This window comes from Lepisosteus oculatus, chromosome 15 (genome assembly GCF_040954835.1).
Source record: "Lepisosteus oculatus isolate fLepOcu1 chromosome 15, fLepOcu1.hap2, whole genome shotgun sequence".
NCBI classification, from domain to species: Eukaryota; Metazoa; Chordata; class Actinopteri; order Semionotiformes; family Lepisosteidae; genus Lepisosteus; species Lepisosteus oculatus.
The window spans coordinates 3734557-3746912 of NC_090710.1; the positions used below are offsets into that span (position 1 = coordinate 3734557).

General features: G+C 40.7%; 1 protein-coding gene across 1 annotated transcript in view; it reads left to right on the plus strand.

Moving 5' to 3' along the window:
* mao (monoamine oxidase) overlaps positions 1–10516 on the plus strand; it is a 57175-nt gene extending 46659 nt beyond the window's left edge. Inside the window, exons 8-15 of the mRNA XM_069178907.1 lie at positions 212–371; positions 1134–1230; positions 1582–1635; positions 2492–2549; positions 3406–3503; positions 4810–4921; positions 5540–5602; positions 6210–10516. Coding sequence (XP_069035008.1) covers positions 212–371; positions 1134–1230; positions 1582–1635; positions 2492–2549; positions 3406–3503; positions 4810–4921; positions 5540–5602; positions 6210–6365 — 798 coding nt within the window. The 3' untranslated portion in view covers positions 6366–10516. The remainder of the gene's footprint in view (positions 1–211; positions 372–1133; positions 1231–1581; positions 1636–2491; positions 2550–3405; positions 3504–4809; positions 4922–5539; positions 5603–6209) is intronic.
* The last annotated feature ends 1840 nt before the right edge of the window (positions 10517–12356 follow it).

A 12356-nucleotide genomic window follows, 5' to 3' on the forward strand; every position in this document is an offset into this window, starting at 1 on the left:
CACACTCCAGGTTAGGAACACAAGCCCTCTAAGTCTCGATTTGCTCTGCCCCTCTTTGTGTTTCAGCCCAGTTGTCTCACTGCTGTGCCAAAGCTACTCTCTTTGCTAAGTCTTTAAGAAAAGACGACTGCACAGAATAAGGAAACGGTTGCAATGTGAGGAGGTCTCTTTTAAGAGGACATTGAAAACGTCGTCCCTCTTCCATTCGCAGGCCAAATACGCCATCATTGCCACGGCGCCAGGGCTGAATCTAAAGATGCACTTCAACCCGCCTCTGCCGCCTTTGAGAAACCAGCTCATCCACCGTGTGCCCACCGGCTCGGTCATCAAGTGCATGGTGTACTACAGTGAGAACTTCTGGAGGAAGAAGGGTGAGTCTGTCTGCAAGCACTGGCGATTCCTGAAACACTAGTCCTGCAGTACAGTATGAGGTTCTGCAGGGGAAGAGAGACTTTGAGTGCAAAAGGAAGCTCGAAACATTGTTGCTATAGTGATTATATTGATATTATAATGACAATAGTCGGAAGCTTGATTTGTAAAGTATTTCATGATCTGGAATCTGGCCGTATTCTGATACCGATTAATGTTTCTGAAGCATAGCATTAACTTGTATACTGGCTTCGCTCTCACAGCGAGACAAACAATCTTCTAATCTCAGAATTCCCACAGCTGCCAGATTCAGAAAACCTGCCGGGTATCCTTCTGGGGGAGGGGTAAGACACTCAGCAGAGCTGCAGTCTCAGCCTGAGGAACAAATTTATTGTTGCAAATGTTTCAATAGGTCATGGTGAATTTGAGTGATTTAATGCCGTAAATCTTCATTCATGTTGGCCAGTGAAGCCCTTTCAATTTGAATTTGAAAAGCTTAATAATAAGAACCATAACCTAACGGTGCTGATCATATTGGAATATTTACTCTGCTGTAGTAAAAATACAGAGAAGAGCAGTAAAACACAAAGCTGCACAAATAACACCTTAATGGTGAAACTAAAGTAAATTGTGAAGGTCTGCTATTCTTAACTGCAGAGTGAAGTCCTATTAGTCAAAAGTACTTAGCTTTTTGTGCTCAGGCCCTGAAATATTCAGCATCTGCATTATCATTCTCCCGAACCACCTGGATTCATGTGTTCCAGGATACTGTGGCAGTATGGTCATTGAAGAAGAAGAGGCTCCTATTGGTTTGACACTAGATGACACCAAACCTGACGGGACCTCGCCTGCTATCATGGGGTAGAGAAATTTACAGCCACTAGCAATGGACAGTCAGACAGGAAATCAGCTTGAGCATGTGACTTGTGGTGGGAAGCATTTCGTAACATAAGTGCTCATGAAGTCACAAGAAATACAAATTTGATTCCAGGGAGCTCTTTGCTGTCTCATTTTTTAAATAAGAATCTCCTGCATTTATGTATAAATTACAACATCAGACGTTGACATTTTTGTAGTTATAAATAATGCAGCATATTAGTAATGCATGCAGCACAAATAAGGTAGCATACTAGTAAAGCATGTCTTTACTGTTAAAGTTATATTTTTGAAAATTATCCAGATTATTTAAATATATATCTTCTTTTTTTTTAGTTTCATCCTTGCTCGAAAGGCCAGGAGGCTAGCAGGATTGACTAAAGAAGAAAGGTAAAAAAGCAACCAAATGACCTTTGTCTTAATATCATCTCCACCAAAAAGAATATAACCTACAGTGGAACAAGTAATAAGTTTATTCCATGCTGAAAAAAGAAGAAAGAGAACACAACGTTTTGGCCGTGGAGCCTTCTTCAGGTGTGACAGTGAAGAAGGCTCCACGGCCGAAAGAAGGCACCTGAAGAAGGTTCCACGGCCGAAACATTGTGTTCTCTTTCTTCTTTTTTTCAGCATGGAATAAACCTTTACTTGTTCCTTTACAGCCTACAGTACGTATGCTGACGCAGCTACCCACCTGAACTACTATAACCTACAGTGCCAGGTTACAGCATCCTGTCAGCAGCTTTCTTGGAAATGTATCACACCTGACATCCCTCCCTAGAGGGCGCTCCACTACTCCTGTTATTGTTCTTGTGATTAAGCTCCCCAGGTGTACCTTCTTAGGTGTATTATTTAAAGACTAGCTCCTCTAGTCCTCGGGGCTCATCATTAGGGTAAGGATGTTGTGAGGGCCGCCTGGCACCAGGAAACCCTATGTCCGTCTCCTGAGGGCATAGGCCTCATCCCCGACACCTCCCGCTTCCTGAGCCCGGTGTCTGGAGGATCTCGCCCCGTCACCCTTGGACCTCCAATTGCTGTTGGACTCTCAGACTGTGCCCTGACCTGTCTTTGGACCCATTTGGATTTGGATGCCGTTCTTTGTCTTCCCTGTTCACTCTTTCATGGACTGTCACTATTATTTTGTGCACTATTAAACCCCTGTGTGTTGTTGTTGTCAGAAGAATGAAGTATATAGATATATACTGTGTAGAGAGAGAGGAAATACTTTTAATCTGGTCTGTTCTTTTAGGAAGAAGAAGATCTGTGAGATATACGCCAAAGTCCTTGGCAGTGAAGAAGCGCTGCATGTAAGTGTTCCTGATTACTGGTCTACAGCAAGAGCTTTTCTGCTGGGAAGGTGGACAAGTCAGCTTGCCCTCTCAGCTAGCTGTCTTGTGAAAACCGTGTGCTGAGGAGCAGTGAGCGGATGTGGTTGCATGAACATGGACTGCATGTACCCATGGACAGCGACCGTACACACCCATGGCCGCCAGCGTCATCGGTGTCCACCAGAGGGAGCACAGTGTGTATAAAACCACGTGAACAGCAAGGCTGTTAGTGTCCACAAGTGTAGTCCTGTGTGTGCTGGCCACTGCTCTGGTTACATTTACGCGTATGCCACAGGACATTTCTCCCTGGTGTATAGTTTTAATACACAGCTGTTTAGGTAGCAGACCAACTAACTTTATAACCATCTCATTTATTAATGTGTTTTGACAATCTGCTGCTTTGAACTTTGTATGAACTCCTTTCCTGAGCCATTCAAAAATTAGCTGTAAGTAAAACTCAGTGCTTGCCATCTCACGTGACCGTGAACGTTATTGACGACTGGTTCCAAAAACAAACGCAGAGGTCTTCAGTAGAAAAACATAAACTGGAATCTGCGAGGTGAATTTTGAGTAGAGGGAAATGCTAGGACCACCAAGGCCTGTTTTTATACTCAGGGGGGTTGTAAGTCTAAAAACGGACTCTATTTCTCCACAAATTGGTTCTAGGGGGTTGGAGGTTTTGAAGACATTTATTAACTTTAGTGGCTGTGGTCAGTCATTCTTTTAGTTATGTGTCTTTGCCAGGAATGCAAAGAGTGCATTACCCCCCTCTTAATTCATCTCTGAATCTTTCTCCATCCACCCTGCCTGTTTCCCCCTGGCCTCTGTTCCTCAGCCGGTCCATTACGAGGAGAAGAACTGGGCTGAAGAGGAATATTCGGGTGGCTGCTACACAGTCTACTTCCCTCCGGGAATCCTCACGCAGTTCGGCAAGTAAGTGACTCCACAAAGAGCAGAACTATGGCTGTTTATATCCTCGCACCTTGAGACAGAAGGATACAGTACATATCCTGGATTTACATTATCTGGGGGATGGTGTCTTTTGAGATGCTTTTAATAACATTTAATCTACAGTACAACATGTAATGGGTCCTCTTTAAGGATCTTATGGTAACATGCAAATTTCATTAAAGTGTTATAGCTAAATTCTACATTGAAATTAACCCCTTGCTTGCTGGGACAGGCATCAGTTCCCTAGCCACCCTGAGTTATAAGACATTGGTTAGAAAATGGACGGATGAGCTGGCACCACATAGTTCTTTACACATTTAGTCTTGTATTTAAAGTCATGAATGGCAGAATTTGTGCTGAGGTAACAATTGCTTTTTAGGCTACAATTTCATTATGCACTGTTAAGACTGGAATATTGTGTACAATTTTGGTTGCCATTTTATAAAAAAATGTATTTTTTTATTTTTACAGCAGACAGTTTATATACCTGTATAAGACTACAAGGAAGCTTACAGATGAGAGGAGGCATGTTTGGTTGTTAGGTAGTTAGGCTAATTGATCTAAGGATCCACACCAACCATTTCATTAAAGGAGTTGTTTCCACCTGTTCCTCACGTTTCACTGTTAATTCTGCCTGGATTACACACTCTGTACAGTACATTCGCTACTGGATACACCAAGAAAGAGAGGATTGTTTCATGGGGAACCGTACGCGTGTGATCTAGAGCAAGAGGCTCTGTGATGCTGGGCCGTATTGAAGTTCATGAGTGTGGAATATTTTGCTTCCCTTAATCATTAACACGTCTGCTTCATTCTCTTGACACAGATAACCTTCCTTGTGGTTGATGCTTGGTGCAAAAATGTAGTTTTTCTGACAGTTCCTTCAGTAGCGCTTCAAGACCCAGACGCACCATGTCAGCTATGACACTGAGCTGAGCCAGTGACTGAAGTGACGTCACCCCCTGTGATATCTGGACAGTTAAAACTCTGCCACGGCGGACAGTTAGCGGGCCTGAGTTACTAGGCAGTGTCGCTGTGAGGGCTCATCGTCCCTGAGGGACCGTAATCGAATCCAGACAGGATCAGGAAAAACTGTTACTGTAAGAGTTAGACACACTTCTCCAGAGCATGTAAGAGTGACACACATCCATCCCTTGAAATTGCTTCCCAAATCAAAAACCCCCAATGGGATGTTATAACACTAAACCTGGTGGGTGGTCTGTGTTGTCGTGGCTGCCCTGGTTCGGGAGTCTCCTGTCCGGTGGCAGACAGTCTATTTGTCCCGCAGGGTTCTGAGGGAGCCCGTAGGCAAGCTGTTCTTCGCTGGCACGGAGACGGCCACCGAGTGGAGTGGCTACATGGAGGGGGCGGTGCAGGCTGGGGAAAGAGCTGCCAGGGAGGTGAGACGGTCTAGTATCTGATGCGGCAGGGGCTCCCAGTCCTGGATCTGCACGCCCTGGTTTTCATCCCAGCTGAATGGTTCTCATCCCAGCGTGTCCGGTGTTCCAGGTTTTCACTCCACTCGAGCTTAATGACCTCTAACTGAAGCTTGAATTGAGCAATTGAGTCGCTTGATTGGAATATGTGCAAGTTTGTGTCTTCTTCTCAAAAGTTGGACATTTTACTTTACTGATGAAGTGCGATAGGTAAAACTTCAATCTGCAGCAGGTGTAGGAGCTGGAAGCTGAATTTATTCCTATTAATTCTGTTCTCGAGTCAATTAAGGGTTTGATTGTGAAACTGGGAGCTGGGCTGAAACAAAAACCAGTTGATGTGTTAGTCGCCAGGACCAGGACTGGGTTCCTTTTGATTCTTCTTCTGACTCAAGCAGAAAATCCTGGTAATGACTGGTGTCGGTATTTTAAAATAACAATTTCCCCTTGTTTGAAAGTGAACTGATTACTTCATAGCACATTCCCCTGAACGATGTGGGGTACTGATGTCTTCATTGCAAGATTCACACAACCTCTGACTGCTCTAATGTTTCTTTACACAATTGTTTTTTTTTTGTCTTTTAGATTCTCTGTAAAATGGGCAAAATCTCTGAGCACGAAATCTGGAAGCCAGAACCTGAATCTGTGGTAAGTCTGTGTAGAAAGTGGTGCTTCAGGAGTCACTAACCTTATCCATTGCTGGGATAAAAGTGGGGTGAATCTCTGAACTGTTCTTCCAGGAAACTGGAAATAATGAAAGATAGATGGGGCAGTTCTGATTTCTGGGGTAGTTTACTCCACCTAGGAAAGGCTGTGGAAGTGGGAAAGTGGAAAGCGGGGAGTATGAAAAACTTGTGTTTGTTTTACGTGTTTTGGATGTCAGTATCCTCCTTATCTGGAGGAAGCAGCAGAAAATCTTGGTTCATGCAGTTACATTATCCTATCTGCGAGGGTATGCGATTCAAAATTAAAACATATGTCCAGTTGGAATGAAACTGCAAGAGGACTGCAAGTGTGTCTCTTCTCAGCCCAACCCCACGTGGTGAGCTGAAAGCCTTTCAAGAGCTCCTGCTGTGATTCAGAAACATCGAGGGCTGTGTGACAGCAAAACATTGGGCTCCCTTCCCCTGGTGTCTGTCTCTTCTCTTAGTACATCTGTCAGGGTTTCCTGTTTACAGCTGACTGTAAACTACAGCCTTAGCTGCACGAAGTTGTGTGGGAGAATTGTTGAATATGTTGTTTTTCTTGTTTTCAGGATGTTCCAGCTCGACCTTTTGTCACAACATTTTGGGAAAGGAACTTGCCCTCTGTCCCAGGGTTCTTAAAGCTCCTGGGTTGGTCAACGTTCTTGACTGCTGCTGCCGCCACAGGTCTCTTGGCCTACAAGAAGGGCCTTCTGGTCAAGAGCTAAGCCATCCAGCATCTTGTCACCTACGTCTTTGATCATAGGCCTTGTACTGGGATGCGTCTCCTTTCTCTTTGTCCTGGTAACTCATACATGAATCTGTAGGTGTAGCAGTAAGGAGAGAGGGTTTTCAGCTTTCTAATACAGTCATACAATCATAACTTCTCTTTACCTTTCTTTTTGAATCCGTAACACTAATATACCTAGAGGATTTGGTATTTGAGCTTTTCTGTTGTACAAATTGGTGCTGATTCGCTTTTAATTTGTTTGCAGATGTTTTACTATTGACGTATGAGTTAAGAAAATTCTTTTTGATAGAGTGTTTTTTATTACATTAAGAAGATGCCAAAAGTCGGGTCTAAGCTGTGGAGAGGTCACAGAGAGCAAGTTCCTGTGAGAATGAAAACGGGCCAAAGCAATTGAGCTCATAATTTCACTCGTGTTCATCAAAAACTGTAAAAAGATTTTATAGGACCAGACACATTTACCACCCAAAAAGTAACATACTCATATGAGGATTTCAATTTAGTAATGTCACATTATTGACACTTCATACTGTAGTCCCTGGAATTTTAGTTGCTTTACTTCCTTACAGTGTAAACAATATCACAGTTACATTACAGGGTATCACAACAGAACGGTCATTATATTAGACGACTGAATTCCTTATTGAAATATAGCTGAGTAACTTTTACTTCTATGAATGTGGATGGCTATTATAAGAAAATTGGATCAGAATATAATGGAATGGATCAGAATCCAATATCTTTCCACTATCTCGCTGAGCTGTACCAAGTGAGATGTTATTAATACACACCCAGCTGAACTACTCTGTTTCTTTAGCCGTTATTATTGTAAAGTCAGTTAAACCAAAATGAATGTATTCATCAGACAAAGTTATTGTGGTCAATGTATTGCAAATGTGTATGTTTCTTGGGAAAATGAACTCTTAAAACTTGTGGGTGTGAGGTGTTTAAGAGCATTTTAAAGACAGGATGTCACAAGAGGGCAAAACAATTCTGGTGTTAGTAGAAGATCCAATTTTTGTTAAAGCCATGTCCTACAACAGTTTTGTCAGTGTCACTTTAAAAAAAAAAAATGCGTATGTACTTTATGTTAAAATAAATAAGACAGGTAAACAGCTGAGGAAAGATTTAGCCTGCAAAAGTGTTCCACTTACTGTACATTGCCTCAGTCAGAAGGATTTTTGTTCTTGCACTAAATGGCCTGAAACTAGGCCTGGAATAAAACTTTTAAACTTCAGTCCATCAGTTGACTATATATTCCAAATGTGTAACTTATCAATGGCTTTCTGTCTCCCAGATGCCTTTCATCTCTATGGCCTGGAAAGATGTAAGCATTGGGACCAGAATTTGCAAGGTGGATGTACTGTAGAGTTCTGATTTTATCACGCCCCCTAGTGTAAACGTTTTGTAAAACCTCACAACCTGCAGCGATAGTAATTGTTTGATGTCTGGTTTAGTTCAGCAGGACAAAGATTTGCTGTGCTATTTCTTTTTCTTTTAGGAACAAATGTTCGCAGAAGTGAGAATGAAATGTGACCCAAATATCAGATTAGAAAGGTTTTTATTTAAATTTCATTGTTTCTTTTTGGGCTCTAACTTTTGCTAGTTTGCAACCATTTTAAAAAACCACTATCAAAAGATACTTTTTGATTTTATTATTGCAGAAAATGTTAAGAGAATTATTTACTTGTGGCTCATGAATCTGAAATTCTTCCAAAGGATTGTGTCCAGCTAGTAACTAGAATTATATCTTAATTTTATTTTTTGTTTCTTGATAGATTGAAGGAAGAATCTTTTTTTCTTGTGTTCAGCTCTGTTAGTTATTATGACACTTTGCTCGTATATGCTTTCATTCATTAAAGGATTTTCTATTTGGCTACAAGTTATATATCATAAAACATTGCTAAACATGTATGTTTTTAATTTCAACTTCAAAATAAAACATTAACTCTATACACTGAAAACCTAAGCTCACTAGAACATGTACCTCCAGACATTTCGCGAAGCCAGTTTAAATAGAACTAGTCTTAGAGAGTAGAATGGTTTGTATTTCACAGAAATTTGCACAGACTTTCTGTCATTTTATGTGATATAGTCTTAAGACAAAAGAGCTTGGATAGCTGTTGTAGGTGCAATAGGAAGATGAAGACCATACAGGGGGAAATAAACTGTTAAAAATGTGTATGTCTGAAATCTAAATGGATTCTGTCACTGTTCCAAAGACATGTTGTGAGTGATGTCTGTATTTGACCTGTGCCTTACTCAGTTTGTGCTGTGTGTGTATTTTTTTAAGTGCCTATGTGATCGTGGTCTTTTATGCCCTTACTTCACCTTCTCTGTTTCCACTTTTTGTCCTCAGTACAGGGGTTAAAAATGCAGTTATGGCTCCCACGTAGCTTGGCATGTAAATATCCAGCATGTAGGATTGGCTTCATGGACAACATGAGACACTTCCTTATACAAAGCATTGTGGGAGTTTGGAACTCACTGCCCAGCCATGTTGTTATAAAACCATGCCTTTTCTCAAAAAAGCAGATGGGGGGGATCTTCAGAGATAGATGCACCAAATGGCCTCCTCTTGTTTGTAGTCATTCTTATGTCTTTATGAGTTTTATGGGTCTGAATCTCTCACCCTGTTCTGTATTAGCATAACTATATTTAAGACCTGCAAACCCTTAGCAATAAACCACTTGAATTTGCTGTGGAGAGACATAACAGTCTGTTGAAAAAAATATTAGATGCTGAGATAAGATATACTGTGTGAGAAAAACGTTTAGATTTAATTTACCAGAAAAAAAAACTTTGTTAAGCTGAGCTGTGCAACACCAAAAAGAAAGTACAGTGGTATTTTTGGCAGGGTAAGGATCCAAGGATTCAAACATGAGCAGAAAGGTTAATTCCACACTGAAAGTACACCTTCTTCAGGTATGAAGAACACCTTCTTCAGGTATGAAGTACACCTTCTTCAGGTATGAAGAAGGTTCAACAGCCAAAATGGTGTTTGTTTTTTTTTTCCTTTCTGCTTTTCTACTTTCCAGTGCGGACTTAACTTTTATTTGTTCCTTTGGAGGTTCAGAATACACTTTGAGTCCTTAAATGCCCCTGGGGAAAAGTTCATATTCAGTCTCTAACCCAGATTATAGATCGTATTTAAGCATGAAGCCCTTGAAAATGCACTTGTCTACTATTAGAAAAGCCTCATGTGGACATGGCCTGTGTGATCTCACTCATGTGCTATGGCTGAGGGTCCTTAGCAGTGGGATAGAACTGTCACTGGGATCAGATGAGGTAAAATGGGAAGGTCTGATGCATCACAAAGCCCCTCCTTAGTCACTGGACAGGGGCCTGTGATAGTCAGAGGAGGCTGGAAAAGGGGGCTTGTTTAGGTCACTCACAGTTTGGAGCACATTGTTTAAACTGCTGCATGAGTGAGATCACTGCATTGCTCCCAGATCTATGCAAGTGGGGGCAACAGAACAATATTTCAGATGTACAGAAGAAACTACAAAGGTTCTGATTGATGCTTGGCTGGTTCAGACCAATTTTCACACATTTTCTGAGCCCTGGATTTTTAAAACCTTATTCAAAAATTTCTGCCTCAGCAGGTTCTTCTCCATTGTCTTACTCCTTTTATGTTTTTTCTAGTCCTGTGTTTTTGTGTTCCCTCTGATATACAGTATCATCCCAGTGATAAAATGTAGACGGTATCAGTTCCACAGGAAACCTGTACTAAATGGATATTAGCTAAATGGATATTACATGGTCAAAAGGTTGTACCTGGCATAAGTCATAAAATGCAGCAAAATGTATTGACTCCAATTTTAACCCCTGTAGTATGTTTGGAAGTTTGAAATGTCAACTGTGAATTTTTTCAATTGAATTATTATTACTGCACTGATGTGATGTTTTGTTCACTTTTTGGCTTACATGTACAGTAGCGGTGAAATTTGTGTCCCACCATAGGCTGTGTACTGGTGTAAAGCACACGTATGGTTTAGATGTGTATGGTGTTGCTGCTAAGTTCTGGCTCTTGTCTTTTCCAATATAAAAAAAGTCTTCAGACATCAGATGACATGGCTGCTTTAATGTGTATCATTTGGTCATAAACTGTGCACTGGTGCTGCAAACACATTCGGTTTTGTGTTTTGTTTAATTTGATTACTAAAATGGTACTAATATTCTACACCCTCGGTCCTCTTTTGTCTTTAATGTATTTTGTCATTGTTCCTAATTATAGCCAAAAGAAATGGCTATAATTAGCGGGAAAGGGGACTTTTGAAAACCTAATTTGTGTAACGTTTTTTTTGCTTAAAATGTCACTGAAAAAATAATGTTTGCTTACAAAAACATGCAAACTTCTTTGCAAAATTTTTACAAATATACTTTTATTTCTTTTATTTTAGTTAAAATTTTCACGGGGCCGTGAAAATTTGCTATTTATATTTTCATTATTTGGGGGAGAAATAAACCCTAGTGCAGCAGAGAGGAGATTTCCCTTGTGCTGTGGAGGAAGAATCTTATCGATGGATTATATTTTTATGAAGAACCGCAGTGGCCACTAGTGGCCAGAAATCTGATAAATGCATTAAAGTCGGGTCTTATTCGACAGTCCTCAAAGAACATTAATGTTACTTAGTAGTTCAGGCCTTTGGCCTTTGCCTACTGCCTTGTCTCTCTCACACCTGATGAAGGCTTCACGGCCAAAATGTTTTCTTTCTTTTTTTTTCAGCATGGAATAAACCTATTACTTGTTCCTTTAATGTAACTGAGCTACAGTACCTACATCTTTCTCGCTTCAGAAATTTTAAGATTTAGAGCTTTGGTTTTGTTGTTACTGACCAGTTAGTTCCTGGAATGTTGTAATTTTAGGAGACCACAATTATTCAGGTACTGTATCATCGCCGAATTTCAGTACTGGAACAAATACCTAAATTTATGGCATTTTTCTGTGTATCAGAAAAGTGTTAAATTATATATCAAAGCCACAGCTTGTGTACTGGTTTACTGTAGTGAAGTAAAAGACAAACTGAGCATCTTAGGGTAGAAGGGTAGTCCAGTACAGCTCTTTATTCCAATCAAACTGTGAAGACATTACTAACAGTTATATATGTGTTTTTAGATAGTGGTTCACATGTCAAGGTGCACAGCAGGGTTATAATATTTCAAAATATGTTTTTACCAAACAGAACTGACATACAGAAGCCTTTAGTGAGGAATGCGGAATCTGGCATTCTCTGGTGATCCAAGTGGTACGCACCTCTTCGGTATATACACTCTACATACAGTAGCTCGGCCCCGCAAGCCTGTAATTTACCACTTTGTTAATGCTCCTAGTGGGGATTAGTTTTGTATCAATAATCTTAATGAATGTCTAAACCATTCAGAGCCCAGATAAAATAAGCAGAATTTCAATGCTGACGTTTCACTTGACCCTCCCCCTTCCCTGCATTGACTTAATATAGGGTAGAAACCCCTACAGTGATTCTCAAACAAAACTGGGTTTGATACCAAAATATAGCTATATAATATATTTTATACCAAAAGTACATAATAAAAAATAAATATGTATGTGACCAAAATCAAATGCAACAGCTAACTACTGTAATAAATGCTAATTTCTAAGCTGTCAGAAGGCAGTGGGCTGTCCCTCTAGGAAATGACTATGGCTGCACTATCTTTTGAAGAAACAGACATTGCGTAGCTTAGGAACCACCAGAGGGCGCTGAAGTGCTTTTGGCTTGAGAAAATACAGCAGCATCACCGTGTCAATCTTGATCACCTTTTCTAAAGCGTCGTCTTCCAGGTAATAGTTCCTTCATATTTTTTATTTCTGTAAAAATAATCAATGTTCTATTTCATATTTCTGTTCTGCGTGAACATATCTAACATGCAGAACAGTGGCGCAGTGGTTAAGGGTTCAATTCTGAACCTGCTGTGCCTCTGCGGGGAGTCTGTATGTCCCCCCCACCAT